The sequence below is a fragment of the Lagenorhynchus albirostris genome, chromosome 15 (genome assembly GCF_949774975.1).
Source record: "Lagenorhynchus albirostris chromosome 15, mLagAlb1.1, whole genome shotgun sequence".
In the NCBI taxonomy this organism is placed as follows: Eukaryota; Metazoa; Chordata; class Mammalia; order Artiodactyla; family Delphinidae; genus Lagenorhynchus; species Lagenorhynchus albirostris.
In genome coordinates this window covers 43,891,129-43,918,984 of record NC_083109.1, presented here as the reverse complement: position 1 = coordinate 43,918,984, position 27,856 = coordinate 43,891,129, and the positions used below count along the sequence as shown (strand labels likewise).

Here is a 27,856-nt window from a genome sequence, read left to right as displayed (position 1 = left end):
TCTGTTGAGTATTTGCCGGGAGTGGAACACTTGTATCGTGTGTGTGTCTATATGTCCAGCTGTAAGCAGTGTTGCGTTTCCCAAGTGGTGACAGGAATTCACACTCTCAGCAGGACCAGATGAGAGTGTGGATTTCCACTGTGTCTCTCTTCCCTTTGAGCCATTCTTGGGTGGCAGATAGCACTGTTCTTTTACGATGTACCGGGTGGGGTATGCCTGAGCCGTTCCTGGGAAGGAGGGGTGTGGTCTCTCCCCACCCCCAGGCTGCCACCATGGGGTCTGCCACTTTGGGGTGAGGCATGGCGAGTGGAGACAGATGGGGGTAGAAAAGTCTCACCCACTCACCTCACCATGGGGGCCTCACACCTGCAAAGGGTGTGCAGCTCTCTTCCTCATCCAGGCATTTGGCGGGTTCTCTGCAGACCCCACACACACACTCGCACACTCTGCATCCTCGACTAGAGTTTGGAATTTTCCTCGGGGGTCTGCTTGCCCCTCCATTGGGCTCTGTCGGACACGGTCTAAGATAGCCCGGGCAGCATGCGTCTGCCCCAGGAAGTACCCACTCCTCCCCTGACCGACGGGAGAGCTGGCCCGTCCCCCCAGAGAGCGCTGACCCCGGCTCCCCCCCGACGCTGCTGCCCAGCTCACCCTTACCTTCTGGGTCGTCCAGGCGGGAAGGGTCTCCTGCCCTCCATGCAGGGGACACACATCAAGACAGATGCCCAGTGTCCCGTCAGAGCTGCTCTCAGTGGGACTGAAGGGGGAGGCGGCGCCTATGCCCCTCATGGAGAGAACCCGGACTCGCATTCTGGTCCCTCAGATCCCCTCCCCGCCTCCACACACCCGGCCCCTTGTTCCCTCAGGGGGCGGGGGGATGGAGGGCTTCAGAACCTCTAATTCGGTTCCGTTCTCGTTTTGGAAATTGGCAAACGCAGCTGTGCAGCCCCGTCGCCATCCTGGGCCGTTGTCTGTCGCAATGTCAAACCTCTAGCTGTTGCAAGTGAGCAAAGGAAGGAAGGAAGGAAAGGGCTGAGGGAGGAGTAAGGACCTGGGCCCCCCGAGCCGAGGGCCAGACAAACCTCTCAGGTGAGCCGGGCCTCAGGTGGGAGGGAGGCGACGCGCACTGGGAAGGGGGTGAGGATGGCCGCAGGTCGGGGCCAGACTGGACGCACCAGAAGCACCAGAAGAAAGGGGGCCTGGCACCTGTCAGACCAGGAGACGAGCCTTCTATGAAACCAGCCCCTAAATGCTCCCAGTCACCACAGAGGGAGGAAGTGTCAGAGGATAAGGGCAGCCGAGGATGTGAATTTGGCTTCGTTCCCCTGCAAACGGGTCATTTCTCACCCTGGAAACCTGCACAAAACGAGCTTGAAATGTGTCTGAGGACCTTCCCGACTTCTGATGGCCGGTTCCTCCGCATGGGTGCTTGACCTAGAGCCGTCCCAGCCTCAGAGGCTGACGGGGGCAGCACCTGGGACGGACCTCACGCTGTATCTGGATCACGGCTCTGATGGTCAATTCTGGCCTAAGCACATTGGTCCCAGCTGTGCGTTCTCTGTTTCTATGATTTTTATTTCCTCCATTTAAATAACACTTCATTCAAGGGAGGGAGTCAGTGTTTCCATGAGTTTTAGCACCAATATTTTACTTCTGCTCTTGCATTTAAAGTTGGCTTTTCTACGTAGCTTTAAAACCAGGTGAGTGAGGGTAGTTATTTACCTCAAGAACGAGAGTACATGTTTGAATGTGGAATATCCCAGTAGGCTATGCGTGAGCTCAGCACGTCCTGGGTAGGTTGGGGGACGTTTCCCCAGGTCAGGGCGGTGGCTACACCCAGTCCCCAGCGAGCGGTGTCTCGGGGGCCCAGGCACTCCCTGACTCTGACCTCCAGCTCTCTTCGACCTGAGTTAAGACTCTCTCCCTCGCCTGTGATGTATCCTCCAAGCAGCGTCCATGAGGGTGGACAGCACACTCTCTGGGTCCCTCTGAGCCCCTGGCGCACAGAAGATGCTGCTCAGAACCAGGCCAGTCACCTGCACTTTCTGTTTTCTGAGCAAAAGACCTCAAAAAAGAAAGGAATAAACTTCACTTGGTGATCTCTGGCCAAAAGGGCAGGGAAGGAAAACCAGCTGCAGGGACGTTCCCAGCCTGGGGGGGGTGGGACGGCCATTTGCAGACAGGGCCCGAGGGGCTGTCCGGTGACACACGCCGTGCCCCTCCCTCTGCCCAATGCGGCAGCCCTGGGGTCGGCCTCTGGGGTCACAGAGGCCACACGGACAGAAAGCTGCCCGTGGGGACCCCCTCAGGGTGAGCTTCAGCAGGACCCCCATCTGTCACTGCCCCGAGGCTGCACCCCCCGGGATTCTGCTCTTCCTGGAAGGAGGGGCCACCCACTGTGTCGCCCTGTGTGTGCGTCCTTCTTCACAAGAGTTTCCTTTCAGCTGTGCAAACGTCAGCCAAGCCCCAGCCGCAGCCCCACTTCTGTGCAGGGGCCCCAGGAGCTGGTCCCCAGAGACCGTGAGGCCAGGACGCCGTCTGGGAGGGGACCCTAGGTGGACCCGAGGGCTGCGGGGCCGCAAGGAAGGAGCGGGTGGGTCCCAGTAGGGGGACGCTGTGAGCTCCTGCCTCAGCCCACAACGCAGCCAGGACGTCAAGAGACTGCAGCCCAGGCCCCTTCAGGCCCAGGCAGAGTCACCCACCGAGGGGCTCCCAAACCCCTAACCCCGGAACCTGGGAGAGGTTAGCGGCTTGTTCTTGATTTAAGCTGCCCGGCTGGGGATGATGTAGGTCAGCAGAGGACAGTGAGCCCACCCGTCAGGAGAGAGGACGGAGCACCCGGATTCGGTCCCACACCCGCGGGTCAGGCCATCCCAGGGCGGCCCTCGGGGAGCCCAGCCGATGCAGGCATTATAAGCAGCTCACCGGGGCTTCCAGCCGTGCATGGACCCAGATGAGACGGGCAGCCCTTGGAGTTGGGAGCTCCCCGCGGGGTGCGAATGCCTGGCCCGGCCTCCCGGTCTGTCTGTCTGTCTGTCTGTCTGTGGCTCCTGCAACAGAGCCCCGGCTGGGCTGGGGCTGGGGACCCACCCTGACAGAGGCCGGGGGCCAGCAGGGAGGGGCCTGGAGAGTTTGGGGTGAACTCAGCTGAGACGTAGTTACTGTTGTCCTGGGAGCTTCGTGCTCACGTTCTCTTCACTCCGCTTCATCAAAGATCGTCCACAGGGAACCCCCAGGCTCACTTCCAAGCCCAAAAATTGGGGACGAGGACATAAAACTGGCCCTGAAGAAACAGAAGTTAGAGGAAAAAATAAAAGGACACGAGCAGACCGGAGGCCCTTCTCCACCTGACGTCTCATCAGGTCGGGGGCAGAGCTGCGGAGGACGGAAAGTCATCTCCTAGTGACCTCTGAGTCTGGGACCTCGGTGTCTGAGTAAACAGGATGCCATCTCCCATCCTGCCCGCAAAAGTAGAAATACACTCAACACGCATGGAAATGGGATCCGGTGAGAGTCCGGTTTCTGGAGATGGGTCCTGAGGGGGTCAGGACGTCCCACACGGGGAGTGGGCTCTGCCTTTGCCCTGACGAGGAGGACCCCGCCCTGCCGGGGGTCAGCCCTCCTCAGCGCCCCATGACGCTCCGGGGTCACCTGCCCTGCTGGCCTCCACCCTCATCTGCCATCACTCAGGGGGCATCAGACGTGATGTCACAGCTGGATCCCATGATGGTCCCCACAGCCCGGGGCCTCCCTTGTCGAGGGGACGAGGAGGGGGCTGGCAGTGGTGGAGGTGGAGTCCAGCACAAGACGCCAAATCAGGGCTTCCCTGGTGGCGCAGTGATTGAGAGCCTGCCTGCCGATGCAGGGTACACAGGTTCGTGCCCCGGTCCGCGAAGATCCCACATGCCGCGGAGCGGCTGGGCCCGTGAGCCATGGCCGCTGGGCCTTGGCCTGTGTGTCCGGAGCCTGTGCTCCGCAATGGGAGAGGCCGCAGCAGTGAGAGGCCCGAGTACCGAAAAAAAAAAAAAAAAAAAAGCCATATCAGACACAACACCCGAAACCTCCATGTTTCCAGCTGCCTCATGACCCCGAGGCAACATGAATCTTACTAAACTAACACCTCACTGTGCAATCGGGTGACCAGAAATAGAGGCGCTGGTCTCACCTCGAGTTATTTCACTGGTGGATGAATTTTCCGGCCCCGCCACGGCAGGGAGGGGGCATCGGGCGCGCAGATTCCCGCGCCGCCGGCTGAGGGGCGGAGTCTCAGTACCCGCTGTCCACTGGAGGATCTTACGCCTCGGGCTCCTCTCCGGGTAACGAGGACTACCGCTTCCTTCCCCACACCGCCGTACACTGTGAGGACCAGAGGAGGTAAGTGTGAACACACTTTAGAAAACTGTTCAGTATCTTTACCGGGCAGAAGGGGGCCGCTGAGCTGTGACGTCCCCGCCCTCGCGTCCTGGTGCCTGAGACCCGGGACTCCCGTGGCTGGTGCTCAGCTGACAACTGCCGGCCTGGGTGTCCCTGGGGCTTCGCTTTCTTTCCCTTAAGCTTTGACTGCCTTGCAGGGCAGGGGGAAGCAGTGGTGAGCGACAGCCCCCCGCCTTCCCTGCACAACTCCCCCTCGGTGAGTCCCCTCTCGGTTCACCTTGCTCATCCTGGCCCCCTTTTTCCTCTCCCTCCTCCCGCTGCAGACGAACAAAGCCGTGGCCAAGGGGGACTTTCACCAGGCCAGCACCAGCTCCCGGCGGGCCCTCTTCCTGGCCGTGCTCTCCATCACCATCGGGACCGGCATCTACGTGGGCGTGGCCGTGGCCCTCATCGCCTACCTCTCCAAGAGCAACCACCTATGAGCCTCCCCGGGCGCATGCGCATGAAGAGCCTGGGCCAGTTGTGTGCGGGTGCAGAGGAGCGGGCCTGGCAAGGGTGGACACACAGGTAGACACACCTGCGTGATGCTGTACAGTGTAAGTCATCGCCAACGACGCCATAAAGCCCTGGGACCTTCTGCCCATGGATTCCTTTTGTTTTCACCCTTTCATATCGTTTTCACAGCACTGTGCAGAGCATGGGACAGATGGGCACTGCTAACCCTTCTAAGGAAGCTCCATAGATCCCGACCCTCGCGGCTGTCTCTGGATGGATTCTGGTGGATCAACGCTGGTGCCAGTGCCCGGAATGCCATAACATTAGCAATAGACGAACAGGAACACGTGTTTATTTTTATGGAATATGGTGCAACAGGCAGGGGGCAGGGGACACGTGCTCTTCTGTCTGTGGCCCCACCTGACTCCTCTGGCACTGCCCCCCAGGCCACGTGCCTTTCCTGCAGGAAGGCAACGGGCTGGGCGGCAAGAGAGACAGAGCAGCTGCTGGCAGGACCCCCAGCTGTCACGGCTCTCCAGAGGGGTCCAGCCCTGAGAATGCAGAGCCAGAGTCGTTCCCAGGCCCAGAGTGTCACTCCCTCCACGCTGTCCCCAGCCTAGGAACGTCAGGCCTCCTCTGGAACGTGTCCATACTCCGCAGCCACCACGCGGCAATATGCAATCCCGGGGCCTCGTTGACCTGGGGCCCAGGGCAGGCCGGCCCCTCCCCAGACTCCTCCCAGAAGGACCCAGTTTTCTCCAGGAACTCCAGGCCAAGGAGCCAAGACGCCCCCTCAGCGTAAGGACGAGCGCAGGGGGATGCTTCTACTCGCCTGCGCTGACATTCACCTTGGTGATGACAGTGACACTAGTGATCTTACAGAGGACACGAACCTTCTCTGTCAACTAAATGAATAGCTATTTTCTTGTCATTTTTTTTAAGTGCAACTATTGCTTCATGCTGCTTTAGTTATCGGATGAATGCTGAGAAATACGTAATCACAGACATTTTAATACCATTTCATTGCTGTTTCACGCGTGTTCATTGTTGAACAAAAGTTACCTTTTACCTTTTTGCTTAAGGCTTTTCTTTCTGATTAATATCAACCCTTGGGTTTCACTAATACCTTTTCCTTGTTGTTGAAGTAGCTGCAGAGCCGCCAGGGCTCAGCTGCTGGAGCAGTAGCAGGGGGTCCTGAGATGAGAATCACAGCATTCCCAGCTGCTGACGTTCCCACTTGAACACATTAGTAAATATTATTAGACCGATACCCTCAGTGGACACAGAGGCCGTCTCTCTAGGGCAGTGGTTCCACCCACAGCACCTATAACATCCCTGCTGCCTGGGTCCCAGCCCCAGAAATCTTATGTGGTTGAGCAGAGGTACAGCCTGGTGATTACAAAGTGCAGCAGAAATTAAGAACCACTGTCCTGGAATAAGGACTCAGGTTTGATCCCCTCACTTGCCTCTCTTCTCCTCGACCTTAAACACTTAATATTCTGAAAATTATTAGCACTGCTTTCCTGGGTCAGATCCGAGGTCCATCAGGCACTTGCATCTATGGAGGCACCAAAAACACGCTCTAAGCAGGACACAGGGAAGATGCCCAGACATCCTGGGACGAGCCAGAGGAACCTGGTGATAGAGGGATGATTTGGAACCAAACCAATCTGGGATTTTTAGCTGTCTGATCCCGGGCAGGTGGGCGCACTTCTCTGGACCTCATCTCTAGGGGAGGGTGACGGTTAGGCCGCCTCCTTGGACAGCCGGCAGGGGAAGCGGGGAGGCCAGGCCTGGCCGCGGGCATGCAGAGATGGGTGGTCACGGTCACTCAGGCCCTGAGGGTACGTCCACCGGCTGGTTTGTGCCCTCCTGTCTATTCAGCCCAATCTCTTGGGTTTATTCATCGTGAGCCATTGTGTGAAATGGTCTTTGTATGTGTCCTAAATTGTCCATTTTTAGTTCAAGAGGTGCCCAAAGTTGCCTATCTTTGGATTTGATTATGTCCTCTCCCCCATCTCCTCCGCCACCCTCAGGGGCTCTACGCCAGCCCCTCTGGGCTCCTGGACCCCCTTCCCGTCTCCCCCTGGCCTCCGTTTAAAATGTTTAGCCCTCCCCATATCCTCTCAGTTCCTCCAGGCCTCCCCAGGACCCGCACCACAACCACACGTGGTGCCTTGTGGCCATGAGTGTGCAGGGGGCGGGGTCCAGCCTGTCCGAGGACAACTGACCGGCCGCGTGCGGCCCCGCAGCTCACTTGACAGGTGGACACAGTGCGGCCCCGCACTGCCACCAGCTCGGCCTCGTCGGGGAGGTACCTCTGTGGGCGGCCGCTGCCCACACGGCATCTTCGAAGTGTTTGGGGGCCACCGTGCGCCCCCCTAGGGCTACATTGTCCCACTGTCACTGCAGCCGCCCCAGACAAGGCACCACCTAGGCAGGCCCTGCCCCAGGCCCTGGGCCCAGTTTCCCCACAAAGTCCCGAGAGCCCCGGCAAGTGGGAGTCAGAGCTGAGGGTGAGAGCAGGTAACTCGCCCGGCACCAACTAAGTGTCTGGAGAGTGAGGACAGGCCCCGCCCGGCACCCACCCCCCAGGCCACAGGGTGCCTGGCAGAACCACAGGCACAGCGTCCGCTCTGCACCAGCTCGTTGCATTCTCGTCAAAACACTTTCTGCAGCGGGGACCCAGTGCCTGTAATTTCTCCGAAGTCACGCTCCCCGGAAACAGCAAAGTCAGCTGCCACCCAGATGGTCAGACCCGAACCCGTCACCCCCTCTTACGGCACGCGGCCTCAGCCGTGGTTTACCAAAACAGTGAGGAATCACATCTGCGCCCAGACGTTAGTGGGTCAGGACTCTTAGGGACCCGAGAGGACTTTGGTTTATGTTCGCAGCCAGTCTTTGCCAGTGGGTGGTGGGGCGAGTGGGGAGGGGGCCTGAGGCAACCTCCATGGAAGTGTCGTCTTGGCAAAGGTGGGTGTCTGGTTCCTCTGCACAGCAGAGGTCCGCCCACATCCTTGCAGACGCCACAGGCTGCCGGGCTCCTGCCGCCCCGAGGCCCCTCTCTGCCCCTGCTTCCCTGGGTATCCTGCTCCACCGGGTGTCGCCCCCCACCAGGCGTGCCCGCTTGCCCAGCTATTCCAGCTCTCCCCAGGGAACTACCCCAGGTCCCGAGGAGAACCCTGTCGGGGAGGCCACATCCCTCGGTCACTGTGCCATCAGCGGCTGCCAGAGATGCCACAGACAGTGGGGCCACACAGCTGCCTGGGAACGGGGTCCCACTGACACCAAAAGCCAGGGCAGGGTGTCCCTCACCCCTGCCACTCACCCTGTGCCTCTCCGGATGCTGGAGGCCACCTCTCATTCAGGGCAGCATCCGGGTTTAAAATCATCCACGAGCTGCCTTCCCGTAGGCCAACAGCTGCTACCACGAATGCCCAGTGGTCATGGCACTGAGCTGCCTTTCCAGGGCCCCTGAGGCTTTTTAGGGCCTCCCAGGGGCCCCTGTGGATTGGCTTCAGCTCCAGCCCTGAGGACAATTTTGTGTCGTCCCCTCAAAGTCCACCTGCCTTTGTTGCCACGGGTGTTGACATCTGTTGACCCAATTTGCCAATAAAGAGTTAAGTGTAGATTCAGATCCTGAGCTGACCTGACCTCTCGGAAACACACCTGTCCCGTCTCTAACCAGCTAGAGGCCAGGCTCACGTCTGTGCTCTGCTGTCAATGACCTTGGGAGCGTCGGGTGGAGCCGGAAGTAGTGTGAGGCTGTGGCTGTGATGTCGCCCCCTTGACCTCTTGAAAGCCCCTCCCTGGTCTTCAGGATGAGCTGAGCTGCCCGGAGGGGGACAGGGGGCGGGACCTCACCCCCTGAGAATCTCACCTGAAGATTCTGTTCCTGGTAGCAAACCAAGGGTGGACGCCAAACCCGCAGACAGCCGGGGCCTGCGGACGGCTGGCTCCCCGCCAGACAAGCATGAATTTGTCATCTCCCTGACCCACGGGAAGGGGTCAGAGCTCCACGTGGGTGAGGATGGACAGGGCGTTTAAGGCGCTGCGGGAATGACAGGTGGGGCCCACTGCAGCCTTGGAACAGGCTCCAGGGTCAATGACAAGGGCACGTACAGCTGTCCCACACGGCAGGGCATGGTGACCCCTGGGAGCGGGGCTCCCTGTGGGTCTTCATAGCAGAGAGGGTGTCTTGAGTGAGTCACAGGGCGGGGAAATCACAGGGGTCTAAAGATTTTCCCACTTCTGCTGGATGGAAAAGACACACAGCAGGATCAGGAAGGGTGGTTGGGGTGATGGGGGCAGAATGTGGGGTCCTCCAGGGAGAAGCCCCAGGTGGACACACCCCAAGGGTGAGGGGGCCCGGGCTCTCCAGGGGGGAGCCGTGCATGGCCTGAAACGGCTCAGGCTTCCCGCCTCCACCAAGCCCATCAGCAGCATCGGGATGGCTCTGGCCTTTGGCCGAGGCTCCTGTTTGCCGCTGCCCCAGGTCCTGCCGTGCAGGGGCACCGAGATGACTGTTCCTTTAGCTGAGCATTGCCCAGTGTCCTTGTCACCCAGAGGCGCACTCCCCTCCAGCAACCAGTGAGCTGGGACCACACTTACCTTCCAGACAGACGGGTTCACGCATCTGAATGCAGCCTCCACTGGGCACTCGACGGACCAGCAGAGATTGATTGAATTCACAGTGCTCTGTAGGGGCCAGTTAAGTGCCAAGGAGGGTATCCATTGCCCCTATGGCCTCTAGGGGACTGGGCTTGTGTTTTCATTGGAATCAGGTCATTTGAGGCCAGTTTGAAGATGATAGGTAGGTAGGTTGGTAGACAGATAGATAGACGGATAGATAGATAGATAGATAGGGATGGACGATAGATAAAATACCTGCGCATCTTGGGTGGGAGGCGGGGGGTGTCTCACAAAATCCCAGCACGACACTCAGCTGTCCATTCCCTAGGACCTTCGGTTGTAACCCCTCAGGTCACCAAAGCCCAACTTGTGACTCAGCTGAAGAATAAACAGTGGCTTGGGCGGCTGTCTGTCTGTCTACACCAGAGAATCCCTATGTGGACTCAAACCATGTGTAGGTGGGACAAGTTGGGGAAGCGTGGGCATCTTCTCAGTCACCTACTGTAATGTCGTCGTTCCCTGGATGTGGTCCCAGCAAGGTTTGTAAGACGTGTATTCTGTCGGCCTCGGGGATGGAGCTCTTGCCACGGGACTGAATTGGGTGAAGGGCTGTGAAATTTTTGTGTCTGGTGGACGTTCGTCCTGGGAAAGGTCATGGACAGGAAAAGGCTGAAAGGCAGAGAGCAGGAAGAGTCCCTGGACTTCGTGAATGACCACTTTCAGGGCCCCACCTAGAAATGCCGAGATCTGGTGACTCAAGAGCTCACCAGGGGGCCTGGGCGTGGGCAGCCCAGTCCCCCCTCTGGGCAGGGGCCTCCTCTGATGGTGGAGGTGGTGGGGGCAGCAGTGTCTGCAGGGACTGAAGTCCTGCTTCGGCCCCAGGAGTCCCGAACCCTGTCCCTGCCCTTGCTGATGCCATGGCATTGTGCCCTGTCTGGCTGGAGTCCCTGGCTGCCTCCTGACCCATGAAGGCACCCAGCAGAGTCAGGCCCATCCTCAAAGGTCCAGGCGGTGCAGCTGTCACCAAGCCTGGCTTTCAGGCTCCCGCAAGCCCAGGACTCCCCCTCCTCCTCTGCCGGGCACACGGAGTCTTTACCCCCCACACCCGCTGCCTTCACTCAGCAGCGTTCATGGACCCACTGCCATCAGCCCTGCCCTGGAAGGAACGGCAACTGTCTGAACCTCAAGACAGCGGCAAGCAGAAAACACATGTCTTAGAAGATGCCTATCGTGGTCCATTTAGATCTGGTTCAAAGGAGGAGAATCTAAACTGTAGTGATGCTTCCTTAGGTGATGAAAGATGATGGGGAGAAAGTAGAGAGGGGGTGCAGTCAGCAGAGGGGAGCTCGGGCTGGGGAGCCATGGTTCTCAAACGGTTATACACATCACTGTGTGTATGGTATGTTTCATGGTTAAGAAAACTCAGAGGGCTTCCCTGGTGGCGCAGTGGTTGAGAGTCCGCCTGCCGATGCAAGGGACACAGGTTCGTGCCCCGGTCCGGGAAGATCCCACATGCCGCAGAGCGGCTGGGCCCGTGAGCCATGGCCGCTGAGCCTGCGTGTCCAGAGCCTGTGCTCCGCAACGGGAGAGGCCGCAACAGTGAGAGGCCCGCGTACCGCAAAAAAAAAAAAAAAGAAAACTCAGAGACTGACTCTGCTGGGCTTGAGGCACAAGGAGGTTCAGAAGACACAGCCCCTGCTCCCAAGGGTCACCATCTCCAGTCCCAGCAGGACAGGCTGAGTCCTGCCGCCCCCTTGCAGGCATGTGATGGACCCTCGTCGTTAAAGTGGGGGCAAGGCGGGTAGCAGGGTTGCCATGGAGACGGGGTCCCGGGACTGTGATTGCCGCGTGATCACCAGTTCAGCCCTGCATCCTGGTTGTTGACATAACTGTACCTTCCTCTGAATTTTATGATTTTTTTCGAGGACGGACATCTTATTTTACGAGTTTGTTTATTCCCTCAGCATCAGTCATTGGGGAAGCAGTAAGTGTTTACATAGATTATTGAATCTGATTAAATCTGGTCCTCTTGAGAAAGGCCCTGTGACGCGGGAGGGTGGGAATTAGTTCTCTGATTCACAAACAGGGAAACTGAGGTTCAGAGGCCGAACGGAACTCCTCTCAGCAGACAGGGCGCTTCTTCTTCCTACAAAGGAAAATGCAACACAGGACAGGTTCCGAACCAAGAGTGTGGATTTTCTCTGCATCTGAGAATCTACCTGCCCACCTAAAAGGAAACGTTCAAAGTATTCTGTGACGGAGGCCCTGGCTGTCCTCCCCCCTTGAGGTCAGACCTACCAGCATCCTCCAAGAGCCCAGAACTGCAGATACCCGCTCCACTTGGAAAAGAGTGCACTTAAAATTAGAGCGAGAGGGGCGCCTTCAAGATGGCAGAGGAGTAAGACATGGAGATCACCTTCCTCCCCACAAATACAACAAAACTACATCTACATGTGAAACAACCCCTGCAGAACACCTACTGAATGCTGGCAGAAGACCTCAGACCTCCCAAAAGACGCACTCAGGCGACCTACACGCAGAGGCAGGGACAGATCCAAAGCTGAACCCGAGGAGCTGTGTGAACAAAGAGAAAGGGAAATCTCTCCCAGCAGCCTCAGGAGCAGCGAGTAAATCTCCACAATCAACTTGATGTACCCTGCATTGGTGGAATACCTGAATACACAACAAATCATCCTAAAATTGAGGCGGTGGACTTTGGGAGCACCTGTAGACTTGGGGTTTGCTTTCTGCATCTCATTTGTTTCTGGTTTTATGTTTATCTTAGTTTGGTATTTAGAGCTTATTAGCATTGGTAGATTTGTTTATTGATTTGGTTGCTCTCTTCCTTTTTTAATTTTTTTATATATACATTGTTTTCTTTTTTCTCTTTTTGTGAGTGTGTATGTGTATGCTTCTTTGTGTGATTTTGTCTGTATAGCTTTGCTTTTGCCATTTGTCCTACGGTTCTGACTGCCCATTTTTTCTTTTGTTCTGTTTTGTTTTTTTAGTATAGTTTTTTGCACTTGTTATCATTGGTGGGTTTGGTTTGGTTGCTCTCTTCCTTCTTTCTCTCTTTCTTTTTTTTTTAAATTACTTTTTTAATATTTTTTCTATTTTAATAACTTTATTTTATTTCTTAATTTCTTTCTTTCTTTCTCTTTCTCTCTCTCTCTCTCTCTCTCTCTCTCTCTCTCTCTCTCTCTCTCTCTCTCTCTTTCTCTCTTTCTCTCTTTCTCTCTCTCTCTCTCTTTCTTTTTCTCCCTTTTCTTCTGAGCCGTGTGGCTGACAGGGTCTTGGTGCTCTCACCAGGCCTGAGCACTCTGAAGTGGGAGAGCCGAGTTCAGGACATTGGTCCACAAGAGACCTCCCGACCCCATGTAATATCAAACAGCAAAAGCTCTCCATCTCAACACTAAGACGCAGCTCCACTCAACGACCGGCAAGCTACAGTGCTGGACACCCTATGCCAAATAACTAGCAAGACAGGAACACAACCCCACCCATTAGCAGAGAGGCTGCCTAAAATCATAATAAGTTCACAGACACCCCAAAACACACCACTGGACGTGGTTCTGCCCACCAGAAAGACAAGATCCAGCCTCATCCACCAGAACACAGGCACCAGTCCCCTCCACCAGGAAGCCTACAGAAGCCACTGAACCAACCTTACCCACTGGGAGCAGACACCAAAAACAACAGGAACTACAAACCTGCAGCCTGAGAAACGGAGACCCCAAACACAGTAAGTTAAGCAAAATGAGAAGACAGAGAAATACAGACCAGATGAAGGAGCAATGTAAAAACCCACCAGACCAAACAAATGAAGAGGAAATAGGCAGTCTACCTGAAAAAGAATTCAGAGTAATGATAGTAAAGATGATCTAAAATCCTGGAAATAGAATGGAGAAAATACAAGAAATGTTTAACAAGGAAATAGAAGAATTAAACAGCAAATAAACAATGATGAACAGCAAAATAAATGAAATTAAAAATTCTCTAGAAGGAATCAATGGCAGAATAACTGAGGCAGAAAAACAGATAAGTGACCTGGAAGATAAAATAATGGAAATAACTACCGCAGAGCAGAATAAAGAAAAAAGAATGAAAAGAATTGAGGACAATCTCAGAGACATCTGGGACAACATTAAACACACCAACATGCGAATTATAGGGGTCCCAGAAGAAGAAGAGAAAAAAAAAGGGACTGAGAAAATATTTGAAGAGATTATAGTTGAAAACTTCCCTCATATGGGTAAGGAAATAGTCAACTCCAGGAAGCTCAGAGAGTCCCATATAGGATAAATCCAAGGAGCAACATGCCAAGACAAATATTAATCAAACTATCAAAAATTAAGTACAAAGAAAAAATATTAAAAACAGCAAGGGAAAAGCAACAATTAGCATACAAGGGAATCCCCATAAGGTTAACAACTGATCTTTCAGCAGAAACTCTGCAAGCCAGAAGGGAGTGGCAGGACATATTTAAAGTGATGAAAGGGAAAAACCTACAACCAAGATTACTCTACCCAAGAGTTCCTGTGCTGTGCAGTAGGTCCTTATTAGTTACCTGTTTTATACATGGTGGTGTGTATGTGTCAATCCCAATCTCTCAATGTATCCCTCCCCCACCTTTCCCCTCTGGTAACCATAAGTTTGTTTTCTACATCTGTAACTCTATTTCTGTTTTGTAAATAAGTTCATTTGTACCATTGTTTTTTAGTTTCTACATATGGGCGATATCATATGATGTTTGTCTTTCTCTTTCTGACTTACCTCACTATCTCTAGGTCCATCTAGGTATGTTTAAATAGGAGCTTCCCCCCAAAACCGTATCTACCTGCTAGAAAAAGAAATCAGAAAACACTACAATTATATTTCAAAAAAAAAAAAGATTACTCTACCCAGCAAGGATCTCATTCAGATTCGACAGAGAAATTTAAACTTTCACAGATAAGCAAAAGCTAAGAGAATTCAGCACCACCAAACCAGCTCTACAACAAATGCTAAAGGAACTTCTCAAGGCAGGAAACACAAGAGGAGGAAAAAACTTACAATAACAAACCCAAAACAATTAAGAAAATGGTAATAGGAACATACATACCAATAACTATCTTAAATGTAAATGGATTAAATGCTCCAACCAAAAGACATAGACTGGCTGAATGGATACAAAAATAAGACCCATACATATGCTGTCTACAAGAGACCCAATTCAGACCTAGGGACACATACAGACTGAAAGTGAGGGGATGGAAAAAGATATTCCATACAAATGGAAATCAAAAGAAAGATGGAATAGCAATTCTCATATCAGACAAAATAGACTTTAATATAAAGACTATTACAAGGGACAAAGAGGACACTACATAATGATCAAGGGATCAATCCAAGAAGAAGATAACAATTGTTAATATTTATGCACCCAACATAGGAGCACCTCAATACATAAGGCAAATGCTGACAGCCATAAAACGGACAGTAACACAATCATAGTAGAGGACTTTAACACCCCACTTTCACCAATGGACAGATCATCCAAAATGAAAACAAATAAGGAAACACAAGCTTTAAATGATACATTAAACAAGATGGACTTAATATTTACAGGACACTCCATCCAAAATCAGCAGATTACACTTTCTTCTCAACTGCTCATGGAACATTCTCCAGGATAGATCATATCTTGGGCCACAAATCAAGCCTTGGTAAATTTCAGAAAACTGAAATTGTATCAAGTATCTTTTCCAACCACAATGCTATGAGACTAGACATCAATTAAAGGAAAAAAAATCTGTAAAAAATACAAACACATGAAGGCTAAACAATACACTACTAAATAACCAAGAGATCACTGAAGAAGTCAAAGAGGAAATCAAAAAATGCCTAGAAACGAATGACAATGAAAACACGACAACCCAAAACCTATGGGATGCAGCAAAAGCAGTTCTAAGAGGGAAGTTTACAGCAATAAAATACTACCTCAAGAAACAAGAAACATCTCAAATAAACAACCTAACCTTACACCTAAAGCAATTAGAGAAAGAATAACAAAAAACCCCAAAGTTAGCATAAGGAAAGAAATCATAAAGATCAGATCAGAAATAAATGAAAAAGAAATGAAGGAAATGATAGCAAAGATCAATAAAACTAAAAGCTGGTTCTTTGTGAAGATAAACAAAATTGATAAACCATTAGCCAGACTCATCAAGAAAAAAAGGGAGAAGACTCAAATCAATAGAATTAGAAATGAAAAAGGAGAAGTAACAACTGACACTGTAGAAATACAAAGGATCATGAGAGATTACTACAAGCAACTATATGCCAATAAAATGGACAACCTAGAAGAAATAGACAAATTCTTAGAAAAGCACAACTTTCTGAGACTGAACCAGGAAGAAATAGAAAATATACACAGACCAATCACAAGCACTGAAATTGAAACTGTGATTTAAAATCTTCCAACAAACAAAAGCCTAGGACCAGATGGCTTCACATTCACATTCACCAGGCAAATTCTATCAAACATTTAGAGAAGAGCTAACACCTATCCTTCTCAAACTCTTCCAAAATATAGCAGAGGGAGGAACACTCCCAAACTCATTGTATGAGGCCACCATCACCCTGAAACCAAAACCAGACAAAGATGCCACAAAAAAAGAAAACTACAGGCCAATATCACTGATGAACATAGATGCAAAAATTCTCAACAAAATACTAGCTAACAGAATCCAACAGCACATTAAAAGGATCATACACCATGATCAAGTGGGGTTTATCCCAAGAATGTAAGGATTCTTCAATATATGCAAATCAATCCATGTGACAAACCATATTAACAAATTGAAGGAGAAAAACCATATGATAATCTCAAAAGATGCAGAAAAAGCTTTTGACAAGATTCAACAACCATTTATGATAAAAACCCTCCAGAAAGTAGGCATAGAGGGAACTTACCTCACATAATAAAGGCCATATATGACAAACCCACAGCCAACATCATTCTCAATGGTGAAACACTGAAACCATTTCCACTAAGATCAGGAACAAGACAATGTTGCCCACTCTCACCACTATTATTCAACATAGTTTTGGAAGTTTTAGTCACAGCAGTCAGAGAAGAAAAAGAAATAAAAGGACTCCAAATCGGAAAAGAAGAAGTAAAACTGTCACTGTTTGCAGATGACATGATACTATACATAGAGAATCCTAAAGATGCTACCAGAAAACTACTAGAGTTAATCAATAAATTTGGTAAAGTAGCAAGATACAAAATTAATGCACAGAAATCTCTTGCATTCTTATACACTAATGATGAAAAATCTGAAAGAGAAATTAGGAAACACTCCCATTTACCACTGCAACAAAAAGAATAAAATACCTAGGAATAAACCTACCTAAAGCGACAAAAGACCTGTATGCAGAAAACTATAAGACACTGATGAAATTAAAGATGATATAAACAGAAGAAATTAAAGATGATATAAACAGATGGAGAGATATATCATGTTCTTGGATTGGAAGAATCAACATTTTGAAAATGACTATACTACCCAAAGCAATCTACAGATTCAATGCAATCCCTATCAAGTTCTGCATTTTTCACAGAACTAGAACATAATATTTCACAATTTGTATGGAAACACAAAGACCCCCAAATAGCCAAAGCAATATTGAGAAAGAAAAATGGAGCTGGAGGAATCAGGCTCCCTGACTTCAGACTATACTACAAAGCTACAGTAATCAAGACAGTATGGTACTGGCACAAAAACAGAAATATAGATCAATGGAACAGGATGGAAGGCCCAGAGATAAATCCATGCATCTATGGTCACCTTATCTTTGATAAAGGAGGCAAGAATATACAGTGGAGAAAAGACAGCCTCTTCAATAAATGGTGCTGGGAAATCTGGACAGCTACATGTAAAAGAATGAGATTAGAACACTCCCTAACATCATACACAAAAATAAACTCAATGGATTAAAGGCCTAAATGTAAGGCCAGACACTATAAAACTCTTAGAGGAAAACATAGGCAGAACACTCCATGACATAAATCACAGCAAGATCCTTTCTGACCCACCTCCTAGAGAAATGGAAGTAAAAGCAAAAATAAACAAATGGGACCTAATGAAACTTAAAAGTCTTTGCACAGCAAAGGAAACCATAAACAAGATGAAAAGACAACCCTCAGGATGGGAGAAAATAATTGCAAATGAAGCAACTGACAAAGGATTAATCTCCAAAATATACAAGTAGCTCATGCAGTTCAATATCAAAAAAACAAACAACCCAATCCAAAAATGGGCAGAAGACCTAAAGAGACATTTCTCCAAAGAAGATATACAGGTTGCCAACAAACACATGAAAGGATGGTCAACATCACTAATCATTAGAGAAATGCAAATCAAAATTACAATGAGGTATCGCCTCACACCGGTCAGAATGGCCATTGTTAAAAAATCTACAAACAATAAATGCTGGAGAGGGTGTGGAGAAAAGGGAACCCTCCTGCACTGTTGGTGGGAATGTAAATTGATACAGCCACTATGGAGAACAGTATGGAGGTTTCTCAAAAAACTAAAAATAGAACGAACGATCATACGACCCAGCAATCCCACTACTGGGCATATACCCTGAGAAAACCATAATTCAAAAAGAGTCATGTACCACAATGTTCATTGCAGTTCTATTTACAATAGCCAGGACATGGAAGCAACCTAAGTGTCCATCAACAGATGAATGGATAAAGAAGATATATACACACACACATATATATACAATGGAATATATATACAGTGGAATGGCACATATATACAATGGAATATTACTCAGCCATAAAAAGAAATGAAATTGAGTTATTTGTAGTGAGGTGGATTGACCTAGAGACTGTCATACAGAGTGAAGTAAGTCAGAAGGAGAAAAACAAATACCATATGCTAACACGTATATATGGAATCTAAAAAACAAACAAACAAACAAAAAAAAACGGTTCTGATGAACCTAGGGGCAGGACAGGAGTTAAAACGCAGACACAGAGAATGGAACTGAGGACACGGGGAGGGGAAAGGGTAAGCTGGGATGAAGTGAGAGGTTGGCATGGACATATATACACTACCAAAGGTAAAATAGCTAGCTAGTGGGAAGCAGTCGCATAGCACAGGGAGATTCAGCTCGGTACTTTGTGTCCACCTAGAGGGGTGGGATAGGGAGGGAGGGAGGGAGACACAAGAGGGAAGAGATATGGGGATATATGTATATGTATAGCTGATTCACTTTGTTATACAGCAGAAACTAACACACCATTGTAAAGCAATTATACTCCAATAAAGATGTTAATAAATAAATAAATAGAAAGATAGATAAATAAATAAATAAAATTAGAGAGAGAAACCTCCGTGGAGGTGCTCGACTTTGTGACGCTGAGATAACAGATTCCTCCTTGAATCTTGGAGAAGAAAAAAGTGTGCTCCTGGCACCACAGCAGGAAGGAGTGACTGTCTCTGCAGAGCCTGTTCCCAGGGCAGTGTTGTGGGTGGGGCCATCTGTGCAGCGAGGACACTTGGGCAGCCGGACAGGGTCCTCAGCTGCGGGTCTGACTGGCTCTGTGCCAGGAGACCTGGACGCCAGAGGGTGGTCACCACAGGGGCGGCGGGAGGGGCAGTGGCGCCGTCTGCTCTCTCCTCTGCAGGGATGTTGATGACACGCATCTCCCCACAGGGACATCATCGGTACCTGCATACTTCTCCAGGCTCATATCTTCCCAAGATGGGCACATCCTCCCCATGCTGCCCAGGGGCCCTCGGAGGCCCCGCAGGACCAGGAGAAGGAACCCACTATTGCTGCAGCCGGGCCGGGAGTGGATGCCCTGCCCTTGCCCTGAGATGCGGCACTGCCTCTTTGTGGGCGGTGGACGCCTCTCCTTGGACCTGGGGCAGAACCAACTGCCAAGCATTGGGGCTGAGACAGCCAGACCTGCAGGACTTGTTACAGATGCAGGTGCCCAGGTCCCACCTTGGGCATGTGAATCAGCATCTGGGGGGCTGCGCCCCAAGTGTCTGTGTTTCCAGAAAACTGTGGTGATTCTGACGCACAACCAGGTTGGAGACGGCCAGACATTGGGGAAGACCACCAAGTCCGGGACGAACTCCCACCCGGCAGGTCATGAAGAAGGAGGACATGCAAGGAAGGTGCTGAGAGCAGGCCTGTCCCTCACCCCGTGAGCCCTCCCTCTTCACGTACACCTGCGCCCCAGGTCTGCTCACTGCGGTGTCCCCTCCTCCCTCCCGGGCACCCAGCGCACTGCACGGTGCCTCCCTACAGGCAGCGGTAACCGCTGAGTTCCCACCAACAGGACGTGGGCCAGTGAGGACAGCAGTGTCTGGTCCAGGACTGGGGAAGTGGCTGTGCCTTCCCCACGCACCTCCCCTTCTGCATCTGGATCCAGGGACGGACCATGAGGCCTGGGATGGAGGACACAGAGGACGCACTCCTGGGACGAGCCTTCAGATGGAGGGAGTCACCTGCCAACCTACTCAGTGAATGAGCTCGAACTTCTGTACTCAAGACTCTGGACACTTGGGGTCCTTCTGCTGCAGCGGCCAGGAGCCCCCGACTGAAACGGACCTTGGGTAACCTGCAGAACTCCTCACAAGGAGAGGGTCTTCGGGAGACCTGTCCCTGTGGGGAGATTCGTGTCATCAACGTCAGTCAAGTCCAGGACAAGCACACGCCTTGAGCCCCAGGGCTCCCGGGCTTCCTTAAGTCTCATGGGTTTGGCCTAGAACATGGAAGAGGGAGTGAGGCGACAGTTCCACACACTCTGAAGACCTAACTTCCCAGAAGAAACGTCTGACCATGTGTGAGCCGTAATCATCTAACGGGTGAAAAACAATCTGGAAAAGCTGCAGCGGATACACATGACCACGTCTCGCTCTAATTAGGAGGCCGGGAACAGCAGGGCAGGCGACATTCATGACGTTCATTATGGAGACCAGGGCCCAGCTTCGGCGCCACTCTTGATGGCATCAGGCACTCGCCGCCCGCCGCGTGCCCTCGGCACGTCCGCAGCTGCTGTGGGACACGTCACATATCTGGCCTGGTCCCGAACAGTCGTGCGCATTGGCAGGAGCCTGGAAGACTCAGCCCCCGTTGGAAGGAGACTCTGCAGGAGCCACTGGGCTGAGGCTTCGCACAGTCCCAACGGGGGCGTCTAACCATGAGACACGCTCCGGGTTGTGCGTGAGGCCCGGGTGCACCTGTGCGTGCACACCCGCCTTCCCTGCCTCCTGCTGCAGTGTCACGGCCCTCAGGGCCACGCCACAGGGCGGGTGGGCGGTGGCGTGGAAGGGGGAGCATCCCTGCTCCAGGAAGACACAGGAACCACAGCAAACCACAGCTCCCAAGTGTGGGCACCGGCAACCCAGGAAGCCCACCTCAGCCTCTCACTTGCTCCCTGAACCGAGGCAAGTTACTCACCCTCTCTGAGCCTCTCACTCACCTGAAAAGCCGGGATGGTTACCTGCACTTATTTCAATGCTGCTGGTATACGGCCCATGAGCCCAGCACCTGACACTATAGAACTGCCCGGTACCACCACATCCTCACCTGGCACAAGGCCTGGACAGTCATAACTAGGCTTGTGTATGTCACTGGTCCTCTGTGAGCCTCCGTTTCCTCTTCTGCCATTCCTGGTGGTGCTGCTGTGAGGGTACAGAGGAAACACTGAATGATGGCCTGTCGTGACTGGTTCCTACCAGGGAGCACCAGGGATCCTTGGGCGTCGCGGAAGGAAGAGGTGCCGGTAACTGCTGGAGGCACCTGGAGCTGGGAGCAGAGCTGCCTGAGCTTCACGTGGGCCAAGTGATTGACGTGAAAGTGGGGAGGGCCCTTCGCTCGCCAGAGCCCTGTGGCCATGGCAACCCTCATCAGGGTTGACGATCTGAGGATGATTAAGGAACATTTAAATTAATTAAGAGTCCAAACATCCCGCATCCAGGTAGGGCCATGGCTCACACATGCCCCTTTCCAGCCTCTTGGGCTCAACGTGGGGCAACTGCTGGGCTGGAGGCGGGCCCTGCGGGCGGAGTCCTGGCTCTGCTCCCAGCCCCCCAGCACTGGGGGCGTGGAGCGCGCTCAGAAACCCTCTTGTATTAACACGCTCCCCCCGCCCCGTCCCCCTCCCTCCTCCCACCAGCATCCTCGCACCCACCCCAGCCTCTGCCTTACTCTCTAAACTGTCAGCACAAGGGCATGCTGGTGCCCGCCCCTCTTTCTCCAAACAGAACATATTCTGTTTGAACCAAAATTGCGCAAAGAGAGAGTACCTTTTAGTCACACGAGGATGTGTGACAAGTGGAAACAGAAGCCAAGCCCAGAAACCTCCCTCAGATGATGGCAGTGAGCCTGGGTGTGCAGGGCCCCAGGTGGAGCCAGGGACCATGGGGCTACACTGAGGAAGCAGGCAGGGTCTCCCCAGGCCTGTGCATCTGCAGTGGGGTCACCCAGACCCCAGACTCCACTGGGGAAGCTGCCCCCATGGCTCTGGCCAGGCAGCTCTTTGTGGAGACGGGGTGTGAGGGCAGGAGCCAGGCAAGTCGGCACCCCCGCGAGTAGCAGCGCCCAGCCCAGGCGATGAGGCTCCCTGGGAGGGCACTGCCCAGCCCTTCCTCCAAGCCCAGGCTGCAGTTTCTCGCCACAAGTGTCCATCCTGCTCGGGGGCCAAGCCACATGAGTCTCCTTCCCACACGCTAGGGTAACAGAGCCGCCAAGCCTAGAGCCCCGCTGTCCTGCGGTGAACGCGGGTGAGCGTATTTCCGCCGACATGACCAGAGCCAGGGGCTGAGGGCTCAGATGGGCTCCCGACACGGCTGTTTCCCATTCCCTTGGGGACTGCAGGGCACAACACCCTTCACGCACAGTCCCCACCCCCATCAGAACCACGGTCCTGTGCCCTCCGCCCCGTAAGGCCTGCGACATGGTCTGGCCTCTGCTGTGGACCAGACGGCACTTTGTGCCTGGAGGACTTGGCCTCACGTTCACCTTGGAACAGTGGGTGCTCAGGGCAGATGCCGGAACCCTGTTTGCAGGAAGTCACGGAGGGCTTCCTGAAGGAAGGGGAAATCGGAGGAAGACTTGGGGCGTTTTACAGCCTGGCTCAGGGCGCACCACTGAACCCTGGCTTTGGGAGCCACATCTGAGCGAGGCACTGGGGAGTTGCAGTCACAGAAGCCCCTCCTCCACCCCCGAGTTTCATCTGAGACATGACGGGCTCCTTGGACGCAGGAAGAAGAGGCGGGCCTCAGCCTTCCCCACCCAGCAGGGCTGCTAGAGGCCCCGGCCTGTCCTCCCAGCAGAAAGGCCTCAGGCTCGCTGTTGGAAGGCCCTTGGCACAAGGAGGCCCCCTTGGCTAAGGGACGGGGTTGAAGGGAACCCCGCCCCTTGCCTGGCTCCAGCTGCACGATGGAGCCTGACACCAGAGCCCTGGCTGCGATCCTGGCTGCGTGGCTCCCCCGTACCCCAGCCCCTGCTTTCTTCATCCTCTGCCACTGGCTGGGCTCCTGGCCAGAAGGAACTGATGACCCACGAGCAACAGGGGGCCCTTCGTTGCCAAATCCACTTCCTCCCCTGCCTGGAGCCTCCAGCCGTCCCCCTCCACCCGGGGTATCACCAGGCCCCGGGTGGGCCAAGGATCGTCCAGGACACCCCGAGTCCTCCCTGGGACAGTCTGCAGCCCCAGCCTGTTCAGTCCCGGCCCAGCAACATTGTCCCTGAGTGTCCAGCTTGTACAACCGCTGAGGTCACCTCTGTAAAACGGTGGCCTGGACGATGAATTTCTAAACGTGGCAGCCCTGAGATGCGTCTGTCCCACGCGCCCTTCCCAGGATGCGATGCTGACAACGGAGGCTAAGCCGCCTCTCTCTCCTGGGGCGTGGCCTCCACAGGGGGCCGGCCGCCTGCCAGTAAGGAGCTGGAGACCGCATGGAGAGGGCTGTGCTCATCCAAATTCCTGAGCCACACACGCACGGTCAATAAACACCGGTGTGTAGAGCTGCTAAGGTCTGGTCTGGTTTGTTGTGAAGCCATGGTAACTGAAACAACAGGTGTGTCTCCAAGGACGGCTCTGCTTGGGCTTGGGGCCTTTGGGGATGCACTGGATGAGGACGTGATTACAGGTGGGGGGCGCGGGGGCGCAGCTCATCCCGGGCTCTGCGGGTCCCCCTTACATCACATCTCTTGGTCCAAACGTAACTGGGGCTTTTCTGGGGTGGCTTTAGGGTCCCCGGTGGTCAACTACAGCAGAACAGCAAATGCGCAAAACTGAACAAAGGGCAGGACAGAGCGTCCCTGTGGTGGCAGGTGATGGGGTACAGAGCACTGTCCCCTGATCTCCTCCAGGTGGGTGTGCCCCCCAGGGAACCCCTGGAGCCAGCCTGGGACCCGGCACCTCCCGCCGACCCACCATAAGGCCCTCTGGATTTGGGGGTGAGCTCGGCAAGTAGCAAGGCACGTGTGAGTGAGAAATGAGACGCAGACGGTCTCCCAGCAGGGATTCATCAGACAACTGTAAACACATTGCGGAGTATCCATCCGATAGGGCCGCCGGCCCTTCAAAGCCTGGAGGTGTCCGAGCCCAAACGCCTCTGGGAAGCGGTCTGAGACTCGTGGCCAAGGGCACCCAAGGCTGCAAAAGTCCTGCCATTTTATAGGACACAGGCACACATGAGTCATTAAGGGGAGAACAGCTGTAGAGAAGTAGGTACCAAACTGCTAATGTGATCCTTTCTGGGCAAAATTACAGAGAACATTCTTCTTATAACTTAGGAAATTTCTCCCTAAGCAGGGGAGTCGGCCATTCTAAAAGCGTTTAAAATATTCTCAAAATCCCAGCTTCCCAAATATATATAAATAATAATATGTGCAATATATAAATATATCAAATAATATAACATAGTATACTAGAGTTTATTATTTATATATTTGGAAAGCTGGGACTGTATATTACATATTACTTTATATAATATATTAATGTTATAATATTGTGTATTATATATTTATTTGGAAAGCTGGGGTTTTGAGAAGGTATTAAAAGGCTTTTAGAAAGAAAGACTCCCCTGTTTTGCTCCCTTTTCCAACCCCGGAATCTCAGGAGGGGCAGAACTGTTATTGTCCGGCTCCTGGAGTTCATCCTGCCCAAGGCAGGTCAGGCTGCTAGACAGGGCACTCAGGCCATCCAGCCCGGACGCCCGGCCAGGGCAGGAACACTTGACCCTGTGACGTCCCACATCACCACCAGAGAGAGGAAGGCAGCACAGTGGCACAAGCGGGAACTGGGACTGGTCTCAGTTTTGGTCCCTATAAAGCATAGCCTGTTTCCATGTCCGGGCTATTATAGATAGAGCTGCAATGAACATTGTGGTACATGACTCATTTCGAATTATGGTTTTCTCAGGGTATATGCCCAGTAGTGGGATTGCTGGGTCATATGGTAGTTCTATTTATTTTTTAAGTCCATCATCAGATGAATGGATAAAGAAGATGTGGCACATATATACAATGGAATATTACTCAGCCATAAAAAGAAACAAAATTGAGCTATTTGTAATGAGGTGGATGGACCTAGAGTCTGTCATACAGAGTGAAGTAAGTCAGAAAGAGAAAGACAAATACCGTATGCTAACACCTATATATGGAATTTAAGAAAAAAAAATGTCATGAAGAACCTAGGGGTAAGACAGGAATAAAGACATAGACCTGCTAGAGAATGGACTTGAGGATATGGGGAGGGGGAAGGGTAAGCTGTGACAAAGTGAGAGAGTGGCATGGACATATATACACTACCAAACGTAAAATAGATAGCTCGTGGGAAGCAGCCGCATAGCACAGGGAGATCAGCTCGGTGCTTTGTGACCACCTAGAGGGGTGGGATAGGGAGGGTGGGAGGGAGGGAGACGCAAGAGGGAAGAGATATGGGAACATATGTATATGTATAACTGATTCACTTTGTTATAAAGCAGAAACTAACACACCATTGTAAAGCAATTATACTCCAAAAAAGGTGTAAAAAAAAAAAAAAAAGCACAGCCTGGGACAACTGCATCGCTCTGACACAAATGCACCTCAAGGACGCAGCCGTGAGGCAGGGGAGCCAGAGACCAGGCCAGGGGCCGGCGGCTGGGCACAAGGCACAGGCCTCCTGGAACTTCTTCGGGACCACGTGGCTTCCATCTTCTGTGGATCAAAGCTCACCCACCACGTGCCCAGGTCGCACCATCTGAATCCCAGAAGCAACTGCGCCCTCGCCTGCATCCACACAGGGGGACCCTGCCGCCAGGTGGCGATAGAGCTCCAGGGAGAGACCCAGGCTCTTCGCTCTGTGAAAAGATGCTGGCGCCCCACAGAGACCCTGGGCGCCATCCGTGACATAGGACCCGTCCTGGCCCTGGGCGGGAGATTAGCCCTGAATTCCTTCATCCCACCTTCCCGGGGGGCTGTGATCAGGAGGGGAGGGGGTGTGTGCCAGTCGCCCCGTGAGCAGGCACCTGCCTGGAGGGGCGGCAGCATCCCCTTCCGCAGAGGCACCGCACAAGAAACCTGCTCCCCGACCGGGCTTCTAGGGCTCGGACAGGTTCAGTTTAGGGAGCTGGGTGTTAAACTGTTAGTGGCTTCGAGTCTGCGGTGGTCAGAGTGCCTACACTGCAGAAATGAGGAGACGCTGCAAATCAGGGGGTTTTCTGGGTTATTTCCGTTCCACATTGCTGGTTCACAGCACACCGCTGCTTGGTACCATCAAGTCTTTACTTCTCAGATTAAAGTAGGAAGTGTGGTCCTGGAACCACTTGCCAAGACTGCAGACCTTGTAGTGTCCTGAGATGTGCAGATTCTCTGGTACACCCCTGTCCCTGGCTCAGGGTCTGAAGGGCAGGGCCTGGCCTTTGTGTTCTGACCCATGATGGGGGTCAGTTCTGTGCAGTCTTCAAGGAGGCACTGGGCCAGCCTTTCAGTTGCTTGATCCAGCGGCTCAGAGACATTGCGCCCTTGCCATTGTCCCCCCTCCCCAAGCCTCCTCTCAGGCAGTCACTTTCCTGGTGAATACAGTGCCTCTGCGTTGACAGTGAAAAAAGACCTCTCTTACTGACTTTTTTCTGATGACTGCCACATGGCCTGGAAACGTACGCTGGTAGCTGGGAACATGAGGGCTGATTATTCCGTGCGTGGGGGCAGTGAGACCTTCAGTGGATGAATCACTCCCTTGCAAAAGTCTCCAGGGAGACCAACATTTCGAAATACACTTGTGTGCAGACGGTCACGACCTGCTCGCAGCCCAGAGCATGGCATCCCCGGGGCTCACGACCCAGAACCCGACATGTGAACGTGCTCATGGAGCACCTGGAAATCGCGTGGAGAGGCAGGTTCTGATTCGGCAGGGCTGGGGCAGGGCCCGAGGTTTGGGGTTTTTAAGAAATGAACAAGCCGCCCCGGCATGTCAGTGCTGCTGGCATGGGGACCACACTTGAATCATAAGGATCTTTGCTACACTGTACTTCAGAGTCCTTGTGAAGCAGTCGGAGCTCTGACTGCATTACAACGACAGCATCATCGCTCTCTGTGTATTTATTTCCTGCCTCTTCTCCCTTTCCTCAAGGTGCGTCTCAGCTTGGACCTCTGGCCCTTGTCTAAGCTGCACAAGACACTTCAAAACTTAGCGGCTTACGCGACAAGAAAGGATTTGAGCCGGGGCTCAGCTGGACACTTCTTCCTTCCAATTAGTGCGCACTTGGGCCGCGGGGCTTCAGCCAGGACAGCTGACATGGCTGGGAGTGGATGGCACAGAGCTCTCTCCATCTGACCTTCTACTGGGCAACTTGGGCTTCCTGATGACAGGTGGCCTTGAACCATTGTCCTTCATACATGGCAGCTGGCTTCCACGACGCAGAGTCCCAGGAAGACAAACCCCAACGTGCAAGCACTTACCAAGCTCACACTTGCTAATGCCCCACCCTAAACAACCGCCTGGCCAAGCCCCAGGTTAATGGAGCGTGAGGTCACCATGGGGGCCACAGGGACAACAGTCTGCTATGGCCTCTGACTCTGACGCCCCTGTTCATTAGTCTCAAGATCAGTTCCCTTGGAGAGTATCTCACCAAACGACTCCTTTAGGGGAGTCTCAGATCTTTGCAATTATCATCAGAGAATTGAATTCAACTACACTCAAACACTTTAAACAGTTCATTAGAAGTTCAGACACCCTCACTGTTATGCAAGATTTGCTTGCTTCAGTCATTATATTGAAAATTAATTAATTCTTTTAGTCGTATTTTTTAATGGAGAATGAATTTAATTCTTAGCAGAAATATGA

General features: G+C 52.5%; 2 protein-coding genes across 5 annotated transcripts in view; one reads left to right on the top strand and one right to left on the bottom strand.

Moving 5' to 3' along the window:
• Positions 1-5,763, top strand: part of SYNDIG1 (synapse differentiation inducing 1) — a 57,187-nt gene extending 51,424 nt beyond the window's left edge. Inside the window, exon 3 of the mRNA XM_060124112.1 lies at positions 4,698-5,763. Coding sequence (XP_059980095.1) covers positions 4,698-4,856 — 159 coding nt within the window. The 3' untranslated portion in view covers positions 4,857-5,763. The remainder of the gene's footprint in view (positions 1-4,697) is intronic.
• A 5,673-nt stretch (positions 5,764-11,436) lies between these two features.
• APMAP (adipocyte plasma membrane associated protein) overlaps positions 11,437-27,856 on the bottom strand; it is a 98,153-nt gene continuing 81,733 nt past the window's right edge. The window contains exons 10-12 of one of the 4 annotated variants that reach the window (XR_009535291.1): positions 21,106-21,200; positions 11,982-12,075; positions 11,437-11,647 (exon numbers count right to left, since the gene is read on the bottom strand). Coding sequence is in view for 3 of the 4 variants with exons in the window: in XM_060123086.1 (XP_059979069.1) it covers positions 21,147-21,200 (54 nt within the window). In the remaining variant the exon portion in view is untranslated. The remainder of the gene's footprint in view (positions 11,648-11,981; positions 12,076-21,105; positions 21,201-27,856) is intronic. The other 3 variants (XM_060123086.1, XM_060123087.1, XM_060123088.1) reach the window with 3 other exon arrangements.